Genomic DNA, 20,010 nt, shown 5'->3' on the forward strand with positions numbered 1-20,010 from the left:
ATTTTAGAATTATACGATTTAGCGTGAATATAAAGTATTCTAAATGTAATGTACTATACTTACTTACTATTAACTGCTTTCTTATTTTGGTTACATAATGTCTCACTTTTAAACACACTTATAGTTACAGCAACGAACACATTACATTACTTGATTAATAGTGATAGGGGGATGCATATATTTTCTGGTAGATAACCAGGAAGATAAACTGCTATTTGCTAATAATTCTGTTTGTGAACGCTGTTTCTACAGTATATCCTGTTTACAAGAGTTAGCTCCACAAGCCTTGATAAAGTCCATTCTTGATTTGATAACTGTTCCTATAGCAGGAGTACTTGTGGCACCTTAGAGACTAACAAATTTATTAGAGCATAAGCTTTCATGGACTACAGCCCACTTCTTCGGATGCTCTCCAACTATTTATTGAAAAAGATGTTGGATTTGTAATAACTATATTTTCACCTCTAAATACAGCCATTTGTGACTTTCTGTTTATTAGTGGGCTTATTATGAAAAGAGCATTTGATGTACACTGTTCAGTGTTGCTGTAATATCTTATGAGTGTGTAATTTGGTGACTTTTGACCAGTTTTCAGTCAGAGTAAGTGCGCAGTCTCAAAATATGAAAATGTGACCCTCAGAAACAATCTAAAAAAGAAAAGATGGACAGTACACTGTAGGTAACGAACGCATTGTATCCCAGTGTAGCAACAGCAAGAAGTGCTATTGCCAACCCATCAACAGGCCACTTGTGACCTTTATATCAATTCAGCTTTACTTACAGGTTCAATTTTTAAAAACTTTATTACACAGGGAATATGCCGATAGGCATTTTGTGCATACCAAAGAAGATAAACTGCTGCATCTACTTACCACTTATTAGTTTTTAGTTAGAGTGCATGCAAAATAATGGGATGGCACAGCTGGGGTTGTGTGCAGGTTGGCTAGTTTCACAATACCGTGGAACTTTATAGCATCTGTTAGTGAATACTGTAAAGTAACACAATTGTAAAAGTTAGTGGAGAAATCCTTTGGTACACAGTTGATAAGAGTCTGATCTACATTCTCACTCTGATATGTGTCCCCTGGCTTGCCTGTAGGTTATTATCTCAATAGCTGGCTGTTACTGCAACATTTTATCCCTGTTTGGATGGGCAGTGCACATGGGGTTCTGGCCTGCATCTATCAAGCCATCAACATTGTGTGTCTATGTGTTGTTCTAATGCACCTTTGCAGAACATTGAGATAGCACCTGTAATCTGGAGAGCAAAATGAAGACATCACTTCTGCAAGGCACACTGTTAATTGACTGTGACAAGGTAAAGTGGCATCTTAGGCAAGAATCTCTTAACCCTTTTTATCATGTCGCTGAGCAGGGTAAAGGAAGCGGAGGCAGGGTTCAGGGGAAGGATGTATCCTGTTTCCCACTGGCTGGTTGAAGCAGTGAAAAAGCCTCTGGAGATTGACTAGTATTTTTTTTTCCATTGAATTGTTTTATTTTTCATTGCTTAGGGGTCTGCAACTTTTCAGAAGTGGTGTGCCGAGTCTTCATTTATTCACACTAATTTAAGGTTTCGCGTGCCAGTAATACATTTTAACCTTTTTAGAAGGTTTCTTTCTATACATCTATAATATATAACTAAACTATTGTTGTCTGTAAAGTAAATAAGGTTTTTAAAATGTTTAAGAAGCTTCATTTAAAATTAAATTAAAATGCAGAGTCTCCCGGACCGGTGTCCAGGACCCGGGCAGTGTGAGTGCCACTGAAAATCAGCTCGCATGCTGCCTTTGGCACGCGTGCCATAGGTTGCCTACCTGTAACTTATGTCCTTTATAAGAACCAATACACTGTGCCCTGAAGAAAAAAGGCCTTAAAAAAGGACTTGGGTGTGGAGTTTGTGTCCTTTCCCTGGCTGGTTAAATAGCTCGCCATCTCACAATGGCCAAAGGCTAGACTTCTCAAGGTGGACCTAGACTAGAGTTTCTGTATTTGAGTAGAGGCTGAGCAAAACTCCATATCCAAACAGTCCTTTATTTTAGGATCCAGATTTTGTAAATGGCCTTTCTTTTTGTAACGGGCTGAGCCAAACCCCTGGATTTAAATACCTCCTAACGTTGTAGTTTTTGAGCCCATCTATTACAATCTTTCAACTTAGTAAAACTAAGTATTGCTTCTCTGTGGTATAAATTATGACTCTTGGGAGTCAGGGGAGCACCTACAGTGTCTGAGTGCCATGGAGGAAGGCACTGTACCTATGTATACCTTTGGCATTTAGGCAAATGTGCCAGGCAGCATCACTCACTACGGCTTTTAAATAGCATCTTAGCTAATGTTTGCCAGTATTGTGGGGCCAGTGATACCAATAAACACTTCTGAGGCTTGGAACACAGCTGGTAGTGTTGACTAGTCAATGTCTTTCTCTCCCCAGTGCTTTAAGGCCAGATTAGGATAAATACTGGGGGAAGGAAGGAGAGATCCTGATAGTGGGATCTGTTAGAATGTGGAATAGTTTTCCAAAGGCATTGATGTAAGCCTCATCACTGGGGCCACTAAAATCTGCCTTGGACATCACAATACAAAATATATTGTAAGTAATAGAGAGACAAGGTAGGTGAGGTAATATCTTTTATTGGACCAATTTATGCTGATGAAAGAGACAAGCTTAAAAGATATCTCACCTACCTTGTGTCTCTAAAATTTGGGACCAACACTGCTACAACACTGCAAATGCTGTAATGAATAGTCCTGCAATGGGAAGAGAATTGCTTAGATGAACTACAAGGTCTTTTCTCATTCTAATATCTGAGTCACAGATGTAAACTTTAAATGAAGAATAAGTCCATTTTTAAATGTCAAGTAGAAGACTCTTGAGAGAGAAAAAAACTAAAAAGAATTCTTAAAAGATACAAAATGATGTTGATTGACTTTTAGCTAGAAATACCGAACTCTAATTTTGTTGTCTTATCAAATGTGAAAACGCACTGTTTTGAGCTCTTGATAGGCTGTCAGTTCCTCCATAATTTGTGCAGATAATTTTTCATAAATTAATTAACTACTTGTGGGAATCTAATGATGCCTCATGCTGTTTCTGATCTATTCCTAGGATATTTGCAGACTATGAAAATGTACTGAGGATTAGTTTCACAGTAACTTAAACCTGTTTTAACTTTGGAATAAGAAGTCTGTACAAAACACGTTCTACTTTCAAAAAATCACAATTTAAGAAGATAGGGTTGCAAAGTTTACTTATTAATGCCAAATGACCTAGGAAGGTTTCTGGAGTGGTTGTTTTGTTTTGTTTGTGCTTTGGTAGCAAAACGGATAAAGTATGAAAGACATCTGTCGCATAGAGTGTAGCACACTTTTTAAAGATACACTAAACAAAAAATTTAATTCTCACTCTCACACTGGTCATTTTAGTCTGAGATCACCTTTTATGCTTTCACGGCTCCAATATGCATATATTTTCTGTGCAGTTTTCTTGCTTCATATTGTCCAATTGGGAATTGTCACCAATGCACTAATGCCCAAGTTAAATGCTGATGTAAAACTTGACATAAATGGAGTCTATGTTGAGTCCCCTTTCTCCAAGCAGTATTGCGATATTATCCATTCTGCATCTTCAGTGAATTCCACAACAGCCTTAAGTGGCTGATAGTCACATTCATTCTGCGACTCACCTGGGATTTAAACTGGAAATTCCTTCCTATGGCCTTGAGCTCAGGTGATAAACTGGACTCTCAACTGCATCTTGTACAGCAGAGTTGAATGTGTAGACTTTGCTTATTTCTCATGCACTGCACCAAGCTGAAGTTGCTCTGCTATGGGAATTGCCTGCCCCATTCCCTTACCATTGACCTCAAACTCTTGGGACATCATTATAGGTGTTCCTCCTACAATTTATTAAATTGGCCACTTATGAGACCAGGATCTAAAGCTAAAAATGAGGTTGTTATTGACCCTAGGTCAGTTTTGGGAGGTTAGACACTAAGGCAGAGTTTCACGTGGTATTTCCACTAGTTCCTTGTAGATTTTTATGGGTACTTTTAGTATTGAATGCTGCTCTCTGTGTGGTGTGCTTTGCTGGCATAGTCCCTGCAGGGCTGCCCCGGGGGGGCAAGTGGGGCAATTTGCCCCAGGCCCTGGGCCCCTGTGGGGCCCCCACGAGAATATAGTATTCTATAGTATTGCAATTTTTTTTATGGAAGGGGCCCCTGAAATTGCTTTGCCCCAGGCCCCCTGAATCCTCTGGTTGGCCCTGAGTCTCTGTTGATTTGAGTCCTTCACCATCACCACTTCTTAAGTTCCATCTTCCTTAGCCATCTGCATCAGTTTCAGTGTTGAATGTTGCAACAAAATATTGCTTACAAAATGTGTTTCTGCAGCTGTTGTGTGGACATGCTGTATGGGCTGTTCTTTGTAAAATGATGCAGCATGTTAACACACAACATTGCACACAGTTATTACCATACCAGTGCCAGTGGCTCTCCTGAGGCCCCAATGGAGGGAGTAGGAGTGATTTGGGAAAACCTGCAAAGTATTACAAGACAAGTCTGGAGATGGCAGTGGGCAGAATTGCAGTGGCAAATTGAGGTAGTAGGGCTGCCAGAACTGGAAGACTATGGCTTGAGTGGCATCTTGTATTTAAAATTGTGTTAGTGCAATCTTAAAATGCAGTGTGTCCCAGCTAAATAACGAAAAGATGGGAAATAAAAGTGTTAAGGTCCTAAGAGGTGTGTAATGAGTTACATTTATTTATTCACTCATCCACCTTTCTATTGCACCTATAATCCTGAGCAACATATACAGTTATTAATATGTACATAAAAATATCAACCAAATAGAGATCTTCTGCTCTTCCAGATTGTAATTTTTTGCTTTACTGTGTTTTATCAGGGGGAGGGGTGTTTGTGTGTTTAATTCATTATCTTTTGATATAGGGAGGCATTAGAAAATAGGTCTCTGGTGAAATGTATAGCTTTATATACTCCTATGTTGCAAAATATATACTGTAGAATGTACAGTTCAACATAGCTGAGTAAGTGATGGTGTTGAAATCCTGTCTTTCAGTTGTTTCTAATTGTGAAACCTTACTATTGTATTTGTATAGTGTTTAGTATTTTATTATGGATAGAATAAGGATGCTGATTTAGCTGGAAGATGTTGCTACATCCAGTATCCTATGGGAAAGCAAGCATACTTTATTTGCAGTGGAGATATTAATGGTGCACACTTCGTTGCGTGTCTTGTCTGGAGAGCAGTTGAGGTAACCTTATCCAGTGTTCCTCCATTTATAAATAACTTATTACTTAAAGCTTTGCTACCATATGGTAAAGTGATATCTCCGGTTAAACCGATTTAAGATTACACTAAACCAGGAGAAATAACTGAGACACCTTCTCTGCCTTTTAGAGGATAAGCTTTTATTCTTTTAATTTACACACCACCAAGAATCCTGGAAATGGTGGACTATTTGCTCGTCTTCTTGATTATTAAGTGCATGATTTTTCCCTTTAACCCTAGGCATTAAAAAACTCTTGGGATACCTGAAAGGTTCTACCTTTTTGATTTCTAAGATGAATCTGAAACTGTTGAAAAGAACTTTGCAACAGTTCTGAAACCAAAACTAAAAAGACATGCTGTGGAAGTCAAAATAAAAAAGGTTTTAGTGAGTAATACAAACCTTATCTGTTCATTGAAATGAAACAATACAATGGTTTGGAAACTTAGCTGAATTCCATCAAAAATCACCTCCTTGAGAAATGCAGCTACCATGAATGGGTGCTAGGGACAAGACTGCTGATTTTTGTTGCCAAGCAACTGCTGCCAAAGTGAGGCTCACAATCAATCTTGAAATAGATTCACCTAAGAAAGTATCTCAGAAACAGAAGGAAGTACGAATTCAATGTTTGGTATAGGGGAGAAAAATCTAACTAAAATAAGAACACTTTCCATAAGATATGGTTAATCAGATTGTGTTTCCAGTGGGCATTGACTCTTATCAACATTCCAATAGGCTTCTAATATTAAGATCAAAATAGCTAGAGATGGAAAACTACCTACTAGATTAATTCAACAATAAATTGGCTGATTTAAATTTACTGCACTACTTTATTATAATAGTACATTTAGCATTTTCACCTGAAGTTCTAACAGCACTTTTAATAAACTAATGACTAGAGATCCGGCACCCCAGAAAGGCTGTTCAGTATTAGGCCCATTTTATGGATGGTTAAAGCAAGCTACAGAAGGATCAAGTGATTTATCTGAAGTCAGACTCAGATTCTTGAAGGTACTTAATCTTCTAACTTCCACTGAAATCAATAGGAGTTAGATGCCTGAATATCTTTGAGGATCTGGGCCAGAATTGCCAGGCTGGAACTTAAACCCAAGAGGCCTAACTTCAGGTTCCCTGCTCTAGCACTCAAACTACACTTCCTCTAGTAAACCATTCACATTACTAAATGCTTCTAGTACCCTCAGAAGGTGTTGCTGTGAGTAGTGATTATTTATGTGTGTAATGCACTCTTGCCCTTGGTTCAGGGCACTTCATTCACACAGTTGTCAATTCTCTTATTTGTGTCCACACGGGTAGGAACCATTTCTCAAAGGCCAGCTGATCAATGTCTCACAGAAATCTGCACTCTAAAAATGCGTTTAGACACATTTGTGTATAGCTGTTTCTGAACACAACTTTTCCATGAGGTGCTCGCTGCCCCTGAAGTGATGCCACTGTGATACATCCTCCTATCTCCTTAGCAATTAAAAGCCAGGTCAGAATATAAAATCACAAGAGGGTCTGAAGTTGTTGGAAAGCAGGCTAATGAAATATGAAAATGAAAAACTGGAATATAGGCTTAGTCGTATTATGGACATGGTTGGAGTGAACGATCAGGTTGTGAAATGGATGCTCCCTAAAGGAACCTAGAGTAAGCTAATCAACAGGGACGTTCAAAGAAAACTCCCCAGTGCTTAGAAGAATGTCACTTTGACTGTTTCTCTCTGAGCTTACAGATAACACTTTAGCAAAATATCATATATTGCATCTTGGATATTTAGTATTTTTATTCACATGGTCAAATAGATAAACTAGATAAAATACTGAATGTATAGGCCCTGTTGAGAGGTTAGTAGGCAACACATTGCCTGAATAGAGGAAAGACTACAGCTGCATGCTGCAAGTGCGATGATGATTAAGGAATTTGTCCAAGAGGGAAATGTGGCTGGACCTGGCTTTGGGATAGTGCCCCTAGAACACTCTGCAGAATTTGAGTTAATGAGTTCTAGGAACTTGACGCTTTAAGTGAAAGAAGAAAATGCTGGCAAAAAATTATTTTTGTATTGACACACTTTTTTACTTTGGCTGTATAAAATACTCTGAAAAATAGGCTCTATGCTCATTCAGTCACAGAGGCACACAAATTTATGAACTTTTAGAATTTTTGGTCTTAATCTCTTTGCCTCAGTTCCTCATCTGTGAGTGAAAATGGGTTAATATACTGGCATTAGAAAAAGTTCAGAAAAGGGCAACTGAAATGATTTAGGGGTTTGGAATGGGTCCCATATGAAAAGAGATTAAAGAGGCTAGGACTTTTCAGCTTGGAAAAGAGGAGACTAAGGGAGGATATGATAGAGGTATATACAATCATGAGTGGTGTGGAGAAAGTGAATAAGTTATTTACTTGTTTCCATAATACAAGAACTAGGGACCACCAAATGAAATTAATGAGCAGCAGATTTAAAACAAATAAAAGGAAGTTCTTCTTCACACAGTGCACAGTCAACCTGTGGGACTCCTTGCCTGAGGAGGCTGTGAAGGCTAGGACTATAACGGGGTTTAAAAGAGAACTAGATAAATTCATGGAGGTTAAGTCCATTAATGGCTATTAGCCAGGATCAGGAGCGCCGCCAGCTTTTCTGTCGCCCTAGGCAGTGGAAGGTCCCGCCCTGAAATGCTGCCCCCCACAGAAGTGGCGGAAGGTCCCATTGCCGAAATACCGCCACAGTCGCCGCCCCCCAAATTGTAGCACCCTAGGCAACCACCTAGGTCGCCTAATGGGTTGTGCCGGCCCTGGCCAGGATGGGTAAGGAACCTGTTAGGTTCACTCCCTCTGGGACACCTGGCATTGGCCGCTGTCGGTAGACAGGATACTGGGCTGGATGGACCTTTGGTCTGACCCAGTGTGGCCGTTCTTATGTTCTAATAATGTTTCTGGTGTAGGATAATGAATGTCATAGACTATCCTGTGTAGAAATTAATCCTCTATTCAGTGCAGAGTGTTGAGGATAAAAGGAAACATTGAACAACAGCCTCATTTACTGAGCATTATTCATCCTGTGCATGGAATGTTGCAAGAGACTTATGAAAAAAATTGTATGTCATCATGATGCATACACACAAGGGAGCAAATGTAAGGATTCATGGACAACTTTAATAATGGCATTCCTTTATTTTTTTCAGTGCTTGACTTTGCAACCTTCACTTCTTTTACTACAGCTATTTCTTAGTGGTTATTATAGACTAGGCTGGTTGCACTGCCTATGATAAAGTTTGGCTGACAATTCCCATTATAAGATGTTGTTTTCAGTTGCTTATAACTTTGCTGATCTTTAATCATTTGGACGGAAATTTTCCATGCCAGGTGTTTACTTCAGGCTGGATTTCGTTTTGAAACCTGGAAAGTTTTTCAGCCAAAAGGATTCAGCTGTTTCTGAGAACGAGGCGAGGGAAAAATAAGTTATTTTCCCATTAAAAAATTCTGGTTTCTGAACTTCTGAGTGCTGGACTTTCAACCTTAATATTATTTTAATTTACTTTTTTTGTCTGGAATATATATATTATGGCACAGTGGTATGCAAGGCAGTGACAGGTAAGCCAGGGTCCCTGCCCTGAAGAGGTTACATTCTAAGCAAACAATGAGTGTTGTGGAATGGGATAAAAAGAGATGTAAGTGATAGATGTAAGTGAAAGAGATGCATGCTAAGCTGCATTGCTCATGTTAGTTCCATGAGTGTTGTGGAAGCAGAGAAAGAACTGACAGGAAGGGGATGCAATGCATGACAGTTCTTTCTCTGCTTCCACAGTGTGTTTTTGTTTTTAACACTAACTCCTGACAGTATTGTTAACCAGGATACATTGATTCTTTGGACTACCAGCATTGTATCCAACTTTTCGCTTCAAGCCTTTTGTTTCTGATAATTTTAAATACTTTTTAATTAAATTTTCATTTAAAGAAATGTATGTTTTCTAATATAAAGCATTTATGGGGACAAGTAGACACTTGAAAATCCATTCGCTCATTGCCAGAAACAAGGAAAACTGGAATGGAGTCTCCAACACATCTGTCAAGAGGTCAGGGTTTCTGGGGCAAGGTGGAGTGGAAAGAAATACTTTCAATTCTTAAACTGAAGGAATAGAATCTGTATTCTGTGTTTAAAATGCATCTTATTGATAATGCTTCATGTGTGTATGCTCTTTGAAGTTCAAAAGAGAAATATTGCAAAAATATTATGTGTTTTTCTTTTGTTTAGGAACTGGTCCTTAATTAAAACACAAGCTGACTTAAAAGTTGTAATAGACAAGTGATTTCTTCTTAATAATGTGACTTTTAATGTGGCCAAAAAATCAGTCTCCAAAAAAAGATTAAACTTGGACTCTTACAGTTTTATCTTCAACATATATAAGAAATCTGTCTGTCTGTCACATAACTGGCTAGGACTATTACCGAATGTTAAATGAAAATATCTGCTGGTGGCTCTTCCTCTAGTTCTGAGATATGTTAATTATCGTCTTAAAATGGAGATTTAAAGGATATGAAGAATGGGAGGCATGATTCTTATCTGTTAATAAATTACAAATTCTATCTAAGGTACTTAGTCTATTCTTAAGTGCTAGAATCTGATGTCAACGCACAGCATGCACCGCTACATAGATTGAAATAACAGTCTCTATTTGCATAATGAACAAAAATATCCTGAATTATCTTTGACTTTTTTTAAACTGCAGAGCAGTTTTTTTTTCTTTAGAATCCAGGTAGAAATTTGTAGTCCAAATGTTATTAACATAAGAGCAATTTACTGTCAAAATTAATTTTCCATTATTACCATTCACCATTAACTCAGAATAGTTTATTGCACAAGCTTTATTGGACCAGAGGTAAATTTCACAATTAAGGAAAAAAGTTCAGCAGCACGTTGGAGTGGCTCTTGCATCGGTAGAGACCGTGTTAAAATTTACACCGCCTGGGGCACGGAAGAAGATTTCATGCAGCCCAATCTATAACAGCTATGGTTTTATTATTATTATTATTTAATATAAATAAGTAAACCTAATTGAAGAGACAAGTTCTTCTAGATTATAAGGTCCCTGGGGAGGGTCTGTATTTGTGCCTTATATAGCACCAAGCACATCTTTGGTATTGAAGACATAATGATTCTGCTAAGCATCCCGAAAGCTAATTCTAACCTCCATAGTGGTAGGGAATGGGGGAGACCTAGCATATCAGTCATAATTTCCCCTGTTTTTAATAAAGATCTCTGTCTGAGGCCCATACATTTAGAACTGGGACATGTGGAAAAGTTCATCAGATATCAAGTACAGAAATGGTATTTTAGGAACTATTTCAAGGGTTATATTTAAATTTATACCATCTTTATCTTTCTCATCTGTTTAGTTTAGTATGCAATTAAACTTAGTCACCTTATACTTTATATTTATTTATTATTAATAATTCTGTTAATGAAATTCAGTACTATTGCAAAGTGTTTTTACTGGTCTTTGGTTAAACATATTGGTGGGGGAGGGAGGAGTAGGTATGCCATGTGCAGTGTTGTAGATTGTATATTTAAAGGAGAAAAAGAAATGTAACATTTAAATGGGTGCTCAGTTAAAACAAACCACCATCAACAAATATGAAATAATATAAGCAGGTTAGGCCCCAAATCTCAACTGTCTTAAATACCAACATCCTTGTGTGAGAACTCTCTCAATTCTAAATGTTTTTAATTTACTACACTATTGCTTAAATATTTTTTTTAAAAGGAAGTAAATCTGAGCAGTTGTTCATGAAGTTTAGGTAGAGTGTCATATGTAAGACACAAGAGACAATTGTCCCGCTTTACTTGGCGCTGATGAGACCTCAACTGGAGTACTGTGTCCAATTCTGGACACCCCTCTTTAGGAGAGAGTCCATAGTAGAGCAACAAAAATGATAAAATGGTTTAGAAAATCTCATCTATGAGGAAAAGTTAAAAAAACTGGGCACATTTAGTCTTGAGAAAAGAAGACTGAACGGGAACCTGATGAGTCTTCAAATATGTTAAGGGCTGTTAGAGAGAGGATGCTGATCAATTGTTTTCCATGCCCACTGAAGATATGACAAGAAGTAATTGACTTAATCTTTAGTAAGGGAGATTTTAGGTTACATATTAGGAAAAACTTTCAAACTATAAGGATAGTGAAACACTGGAACAGGTTACCAAGAGAGGTTGTGGAGTTCCCCTCATTGGAGGTTTTTAGGAACCCATTAGACAAACATCTGTCATGGTTGGTCTGTGTTTACTTCGTCACTCCTCAGTGCAGGGGGCTGGACTTAATGGCTTCTCTAGGACCCTTCCAGCCCTACGTTTCTATGGGTATGTCTACATTGCAATGTGGCTGGCCTATGTTAGTTGACTTGGGCTCGTGTTATGGGGCTGTTCAATTGCGGTGTAGACTTCTAGGCTCAGGCTGGAGCCCGAGTTCTGCCTCATGGGAAGGTCCCAGAGCTCTGGCTCCTGCCTGAGCCTGAATGTGAACACCACAAGCCGAAGCCCAACAAGCCTGAGTCAGCTGACACGGGCCAGTTGCAGGTGTTTAACTGCAATGTAGGCATACCCTATGCTTCTAAGGAACATGAATTAACCAGCTAATCTTATTCCCAGAGCTATGCTGAAAATTAAGGGGAGGGTCTTATCCCTTATTGGAACTGGTTTGGGGGGCTCTCTAAATCTTCTTTCCCTTCATTGTGATCCTTCTAGTGGCTATTTGTTAAGTACTCTTATGTGCTCCAGACAGGAGTAACGGAGCCTGAGCAACAGGTTCTCCTGCTTTTTTCCAACCCTTCCTCCTCTCCTCCTTCCTATCCTCCCCCTGCCCCCAAAATGAAACCATTCAATGGTGATCCACCAACAAAGGCATATAAAATATTTTGAGTCATAACTGAATTGGCCAAACCGGACAATCTCTACGCAAAAGAATAAATGGACACAAATTTGCATTCAAAAACCAGTGGGAGAACACTTCAACCTCTCTAACCACTCAGTGACAGACTTGAAGGTGGCAATTTTGCAACAAAAAAACTTCAAAAACAGCCTCCAACGAGAGATGGGGAATGGTTGGGTCATTACACTAATTAAATCTATTTCCCCATGTTAAGTTATTCTCACACCTTCTATGGGTCATCTCGATTATCACTTCAAAAGTTTTTTTTCTCCTGCTGATCGTAGCTCATCTCAATTGATTGGCCTCTTACAGTTGGTATGGCTACTCCCACCTGTTCATGTTCTCTGTATGTATAAATATCTTCTTTCTGTGTGTTCCATTCTGTGCATCCAATGAAGTGGGCTATAGCCCACGAAAGCTTATGCTCAAATAAATTTCTTAGTCTCTAAGGTGCCAAAAGTACCCCTGTTCTTTTTGCAGATACAGACTAACATGGCTGCTATTCTGAAACCTGTCATTACAAAGAGGATATTTAGATACAGGAGAAAGGAAAATAGATTAATTTTTAAAATAGAGTAAAAGCATCTCAGCATTATGCTTGTATCATTTTGCACCTTAAACCATGTATACTTGTTAGGTAATTAAAATATTTTTTCTTTAATTGCAGTGGATGCTCTCGACTTCACTTTCATACTGGAATTTAACCGCGTGGCTTGGATACATCCCAGCAATAGCCATCTTTACTCAGTGTGTGAACTAAAATCCAAGACAAGAGATGAGGAGATTTGTCTACTGCAAGGTGGTTCTCGCCACCTCTCTGATGTGGGTGCTTGTGGATGTCTTTTTACTCTTGTACTTCAGTGAATGTAACAAATGTGATGACAAGAAAGAGAGGTCACTGCTGCCTGCTCTAAGGGGTAAGCCCAAGTTCTAAATTATGTACAAAGGTCACAGATTTGCTTGGAAGAATTTGTCCTGACCTGGAACTTGGACTGTGTTATGTTATGTATGTAAAATATCAGAATCTTAAGCATTCTGATTCATATTACTGTATTTGGTTCAGCTTGTTGGTTATGTTAATTTATCTTAGTATTAAATGATTAGCATATTAGCAGCTCAGACATTTTGGTATAAATAAAATTAAATATACAAGTCCCATTTACATGGAAGTATTTGTGTAGGAGAAACCACAGTTCTGTGAAGAGTTTTTCATAAAGGAAAAACTTGACTGACATGCAAATCAGTTGATATGCAGAGTCTATGTAATTGCATTTATTATGGTACATGTTGAATTAAGTTTGGTTTAACTCTAGTCAGAAAACTTAAAAACGAAAAAAAAAACACCTTTTACCTATTCTTCCATACAGAGCCATCAGGATCATGTTTGATTTAACTGCATAGGGGGTAGAGATTGGCAAATATTTAGCCACCCTTTCTCCTTCTCCCCCGCCCCTGGCATCCACCCAAAAACCTCCCTCCCTCTAATGTTCATTCAGAAGATTAAATTAGAACAGAAATAGTCATGGAAAGCAAATTTGAATGTATATTTCTGAATATTTGTACTGCAAACTTGGTTCTAAAGTTTCTCATTGGCTAAGAGAATACATTGCTTCATCTGTCCTGTGTGTTCAAATAACACAATTCAAATGTAGACTGATACTTGTTCGAAAACAACCTCCCAGAGCAAGAATAAGTCATTGATATTTGAAAGGGAATTTTGATTAATGAATACGTTGGAGACTCTTAATCAGTGGAAAATTAACAAACAGAAGAGGAAGTAAAATTTGTTAAATAAATTTTTCATTATGAATTAGTTGCTCACCTCTCCTAGGGAGTCTAGGTACAGCCTATGCAGGAGGCAAAGTAGTTTGAGTCTCTAATGGGATTGGGACAAGTCCCATTTGACTACTATATTTATAACGTATCTTTTGCTGAGAGTATGCAGAAGAGAGTGTACAAGACCATCAGTTTTATAATTGCAGATGTGGATTAATGCACTGATCTGTGGACAAAAGTTGAGAATAAATCAGTCCTTCTGCCATTTGTTTTTGTTTTGTGTGTGTAAGGCTCAGTTCAATTGCTGTTTCTGCTAAAAGTTGAAATACCTCATGATGGATCACTTCAGTTTGGAATGATCAGTTTGTCATTTGTTGAACTGATTCAGTCAGATCAGTTGCCAAAAGCAGTCAGGGCCTGAGTCAGCAAAAATCTGTCTGGCTTCTCAGCCAGGCTATGGAAGTAGACATAGGTTTGCCTGTCTTTTTCTGAGTTTAGAGCTTCATTTATTTATAGTGAAATAAATAAATAGAATTCTATTGCACAGGCTATAACTACTGATTGAGTTCGTTTTGTGTGTCCGAAATATTCAGTTGTAAAGTAAATGAAAGTATAAAAGGTTGTCTCTTTCTTAGGACACGTATTGGATTTGTTACAAAAAATTGAATAAAGACTTTGGTAAATAATAGCTCTGTCTGAGAAAGGATTTAGAGGGTTTCATCCATTTAAAAACAAACAAAAAACCGAAATAAAAACAAACCAAAAGCACTAATTAAATAATAAAGGTGCTTAAAGGCATCCTAGGGATACATTGCTATATGTCTATTTTGATATTTTCTTATTTGTTTTAATTTCTTGCATTTAGGTTTTAGATCTGGGTAATCTAGTGTGTTTGATTTTAGTGGGAATACTTGATCAAGATCTGGCCTATTGTAACTAAAAATTGATTTGCCTTTATCGTGAGCTGCAGAAAGAAGAGCACAGATTACCTCTAAGGCAGGGGTTCTCAACCTTTTTCTTTCTGAGGCACCCCAATATGCTATAACGGCGCACAACTACTGTTTTTCTGCATATAAGAGCCAGGGCCAGCATTAGGGGGTAGCAAGCAGGGTAGTTGCCAAGGGCCCCATGCTACAGGGGACCCTATGAAGCTAAGTTGCTCAGGCTTCAGCTTGAGCCCTGGGTGGTGGGACTTTAGTCACCGGGCTTTAGCCCCATGCAGTGGGGCTTCAGCTTTCTGCCTTTGGCCCCAACAAGTCTAATGCCAGCCCTGCTCAGCGGCCCCCGTGAAACCTGCTCATGGCCCCACAGGGGGCTCCAGACCCCTGGCTGAGAACCACTGCTCTAAAGTACAAAGTAGAGATTTCTCAAAAGATACTGTACTGTTGTCAGAACATGCCTTTCATAGATAATTATACTAATCTTAACTATTTTCTTGCTGGTTTCTTTGTAAAATAAAAAATGAGACAATTCAACAGTGGTTTTTGTTTTGGTGTTAAGTCTGTGCTTGTTTTTTTAATGTCAGTTTACTTAAGTTTTTTTTTTCCTCTTCAGAATTTATATTGAAATGGATGCATCTGACCATCACAGGGCTAAACATTTTGCTAATTTGTATGGATTAGCTAAAGAAATTATTTTTAAAAACCCCGTACATAACCCACCAGATTTTATTTCATAAGCAATTTGGGTGATTAGACTGTAGTAGGCATCTTCTTGTAAACCGTGGTGTCTACTTTTCAAGGTATTTAATATCCAGTTTATTTGATTTAATGTATTATAGGTGTGACATGATTTCTCTGCAGAATTCTCCTCTTCTCTCCATTGCAATTGAAGCTATTAAACTTATAATGTAGTATTACTGCAACAGGGTGTCTGGGTTTTGTGGAGAAAGAGTTGTACAGAATATGTAATAATAACCTTCCTGTTCAGAATTTTGGCAATTACAATATAGAGTAATTATGTGTGTGGTGGGGGGGGGAGGGGTACTCTGCTCCTAGGAAAATGCTTGAAGTTGTAACAGTGTTCATTGCAGAACTGTAATAATTCTATTCATGTTGAATGAGGGACCTAGGGACTCTATACAATTTCATTGGAAGATTTCTTGTGCATTGCATTTTTTTTTAAAAGTCTGTTAAAATTACATTAAGCTTCTGACTTAAAGCAACAAAACGATGACAATCTAATTTCATCCTTAGCTGCTTGCTTCTGCCTAGTAATTGCAGTTTCTATGAATATAGAACCATGCCCTTTGAGACCCTCTACTTTACTTGGTAACCACATGCTGAGTGAAATCGAAGCAACTCTCTTAAACTGGAATTGCCTGGTTTAGTTGTTTTTAAGTGTCACGTCTAATATGCTCTGTTAACATAGCATTTGTATAAAAAGCTTTTGGTTTTAAAGACCGTACTGTACCGTGCAAACTACAGCAGTTAATTTGCTTAATGAATAGTTGCATAAATAATTGCTGCATACTTTTTTTTGTTTGTTTGTTTCTCTTCTCCTGACTGGCAGCTGTAACTTAGGGAATCCAAATGTCTGACACTCATATGGAGTTTTTGATTTCAGTAGTATTTCCAGAGTAGTCAAATCAGTATATAAATTGTATTACATAAATATCTACCTTCCAGAATAAAGATCACATCTGTTTTGCCATCAGCTTCAGTTGGAGCGGGAGTGGGCCTGTTGAATGCCCCAAATATTTTATTTAGACTATCCAGTAAGATGTGTTCACTCACGTATTTCAGATTCAAAATGTGGATGTACTAAAATCTTTTATTTCTCTTCTGCTGCCACATAACACATTTAATCCTCTTGAAAATTATATGTTGTCAATTTTTTGTTTGAAATAGTCTACAATATAGGAAATATTTTAGAAATATTTTTAAGACTGTAGTTCTTCAAACTGCTACATTTAGACAGAACCCTGAGGTCTGTTTGTGCCTTTACTGGGCCAGGGCTGTTTTTTGTGCAAATATTTTCATTATATATAAATGTAATAAATTTTACATACTCTTATACTATCAGCTATGCAAAATTTTAATAGTATATATCTACAGTGCTTGTTAAATATCCACATTTTCTAACATTAAATTTGAAAAATAAGTTTATAATAAGCACCACAAAAATGGAACAATGAAAATAAAAATAGTAAGTCTATAAAGACCCTTTTGCTCTACAAGTGTTGTCTAAATTTGTACTTGCATCTGCATATGACATCTTATTGTTTTAAATATTTTATTGATTGTGATACTCTTGTAAAATAAGTTTATGAATACCTCCAAAAGAGAGTGTAGAATCTATAAAACATAAAAGCCAACACAGATAATTGATATACCTCTACCCATTATTTTATAAAATAGATTTTAAAAGGTAGACCAAGAATCCATGTACTAATTATTGTAAGGTCATTTAATCCATTACTCTTGTCGTTAATTAGTATACAGAAGAAGTCCTTCCCTTCTAACTATATTTTTAGCCATGGGTAAAATAACAAGTAGTCATTCCATGCCTTCTAATCGGTGATAATTGTTAAATCTCCTAAATTAAGGTGTCAAGTGTTCTTGTGCCAATTAAGGCATTAGATTAAATTATTCCAAAAGTTAATATCAGCACAATTGTTGCTAAGCTGTGGGCAGTGGCAGTATGGAACAGCACATCCTTGTCTAGTATTATCCACCAGCATTTGGCTGTACATCTTTAGGTTTGCTGGCCAGTATAGTGGAGGCCAAGTGTTATGAAATAGTGTGCCTACTGTATTAGGTGGGATCAACTGAACGATCTCTTCATCTTGATGCAAATGTTATCCTAAACTGGAGTTGGTATTTGAGTAATGCTTTCTTTACACCATATATTTGTTCTTGTATTTTGAGCAAGTATCTTGTTGGAGAGAAGATAGATAGTTGATGTGATCCAGTGGTTATTTTAATTAAGAATTTACTTTTAAGAAATAGAAGAAAAAGGTAATTTGGGGTTCTTTAATTTTAAATGCTCATAATTTGTTCTATCTGATTGCCTTAAATATTAACTTCAACATCATCCTAAAGAAGCTTGCTGTTGCCTGTTCACTGAGTAGAAACAGATTTTGGACTAGTTCCCCATTTATTTGATAGACTCTGATGACACAGACTAAGTCTTTTGTAGTACTTCTGCTTCTCCATGCTGCCTGGGTGCCAGAAGATTCCAGAATTTAGAGCATTGGAGAAACAGAGCACCTCCTATAAACTGGGAGGAGTAATTGCAGGGTAAAAATCTTGTTCAGCCCCCAGTATAGGAGTCTTTGAAAACTTAAGCTGCCACACTCTAACATGTCTCTGCTGAACATCTGTGAATTGAAACTTTTGGAGATTTATAACTTGTCCGGTTTGGATGGATTTTCATGGGGAAAGTAAAAGGCTTATCCCTGAAACCAAACCTCTGCCAGATCCCACCCCTAAATTTCAAGTCCCTGCTCCAAGAATGCTCCCTTCTCAATGAAATAGCTGGGGAGGGGGGAAGGGCAAAATAATCTATTTTTTCCTAAACTAATATCTAGAAATGGCCAAACCTTTTTTGAGGGGTCTGTGTGTGTGCGGGGGGGGGGGGGGGGGGGGGGGGGGGGGGGGGAGGGAAGTAGCCTGAGGCAGCCAGGAAAATTTCAGCCTCAAAGGTTAAAATTTCAGAAAGTTATTATACGTAACTGAAAAAGGATTCTTAAAGCAAAGTGTTGGGCAACCTTAACTAGAATTGTAGCTACCACGTCTGCCTGTAGTTGAATAAATGCACACAAGGGCTGTTAACTTTGAACAGAATGTCCAAAATAAAACACTCCTTCACCGCCACCCCCCCGATCTATGTATACTGTCTGTTCTGATTTCCTGTTTGTGCCCTGTACTTTCTACTTGGGAAACCCCTTAATCTGAAGTCACTAGGTCTGGACCACATGCAGCTCAGGGTATATCTACACAGCAACTGGGAGTGTGCCTTCCAGTCCAGATAGATCGACTCGGGCAGCTGGCAAGCCAAAAATTTCTGTTTTGTTTCTCCTGAATCACATTTTTGCTTGAAACCCTTTCCTGTGAAAAAATTCATTTTCTTGACATTTTGTCCCAGTTCAGAATGAAAACAGAGAATTTTTTCACAGGAAGGTGGTTTCCAGTTTTTGGCCAGCTCTAGATAAAACCAGGTGTTTCCACCTCAAAATTCTCTTGCCTTTACTCGGTCAGTTTGTCAATCATTAAACATTAACTGGTGTCTTGTAGAAAACATTGAAAAAAAAATCTAATCTGTATTCCTCGTTCCCTTTTTTAAATTAATGGGATGCTGACATCAAATGGGAACTTCATTGCCTACAAGTTCATTTGCTTAATTTGCCTCAAGCCCTAAACATCTCTTTTTGAAATAATTAGATGCTGCTGAGATGTCACAAATAAGCATTACAACTGAAAGGGCTTGTTCCTGGTCCTGTTCAATTCAGTGGTAGTAGGAGTAGACCCAAACTGAAGAATAAGATGCAGGATTAGATGAATTTATAAGCATCACTGTTAGTAGCCTTAGTTATAAAAAAAGCGGGGGAGGGAAGAAACAGAAAATATAAGCAGAACTGTCGCTAAATACTTTTTATTATAGGCGGGGCTAAGTTGCCGACACTTTCTATTGTAAGACACTGTTTTCAGTTGCCTAAAACTGCCAAACTTGTATGTGCTGAAATTTTCCATGCCACGTGTCTGATTCAGACTGAACATTTTTGGAAAATTTCAGCCAGAATGGATCAGCCATTTTTGAAAATGAGGCTAAGGAAAAATAGGCAAAATCATGTATGTTAAAAAATCCTAAAAACTCTACTGCTCCCCTTCTTGACATTTGTCCTTTGTGACAGGGATTTGTCTACTGTCACTTCTGTGAAAATCTGCACAAATTTGGCCAAGTTAAATGCCTTTGAAAAATCAGTTTGCATGTGTTCAGTAAAGACTTCTTGGGTTTTTAATAGCAGAATTGCCTGTGGACTGAGCATGCTCTTGCCTGCAGTTGAGCAGTACTTTCTTTGCAACTGCAGC

At 37.9% G+C, this 20,010-nt stretch overlaps 1 protein-coding gene across 5 annotated transcripts in view; it reads left to right on the forward strand.

Annotated features, from left to right (window-relative positions):
* Nucleotides 1-20,010, forward strand: part of GALNT13 (polypeptide N-acetylgalactosaminyltransferase 13) — a 325,828-nt gene that overhangs the window by 10,130 nt on the left and 295,688 nt on the right. For 4 of the 5 annotated variants that reach the window (XM_065561738.1, XM_065561742.1, XM_065561740.1 and 1 more), the window contains exon 2: nt 12,870-13,119. In XM_065561738.1, the coding sequence (XP_065417810.1) occupies nt 12,978-13,119 (142 nt within the window). In that variant the 5' untranslated portion in view covers nt 12,870-12,977. Of the gene's footprint in view, nt 1-1,185; nt 1,319-12,869; nt 13,120-20,010 lie in introns of those variants that run through there. The other variant, XM_065561739.1, reaches the window with a different exon arrangement.

Source organism: Chrysemys picta, chromosome 11 (genome assembly GCF_011386835.1).
Source record: "Chrysemys picta bellii isolate R12L10 chromosome 11, ASM1138683v2, whole genome shotgun sequence".
NCBI classification, from domain to species: domain Eukaryota; kingdom Metazoa; phylum Chordata; order Testudines; family Emydidae; genus Chrysemys; species Chrysemys picta.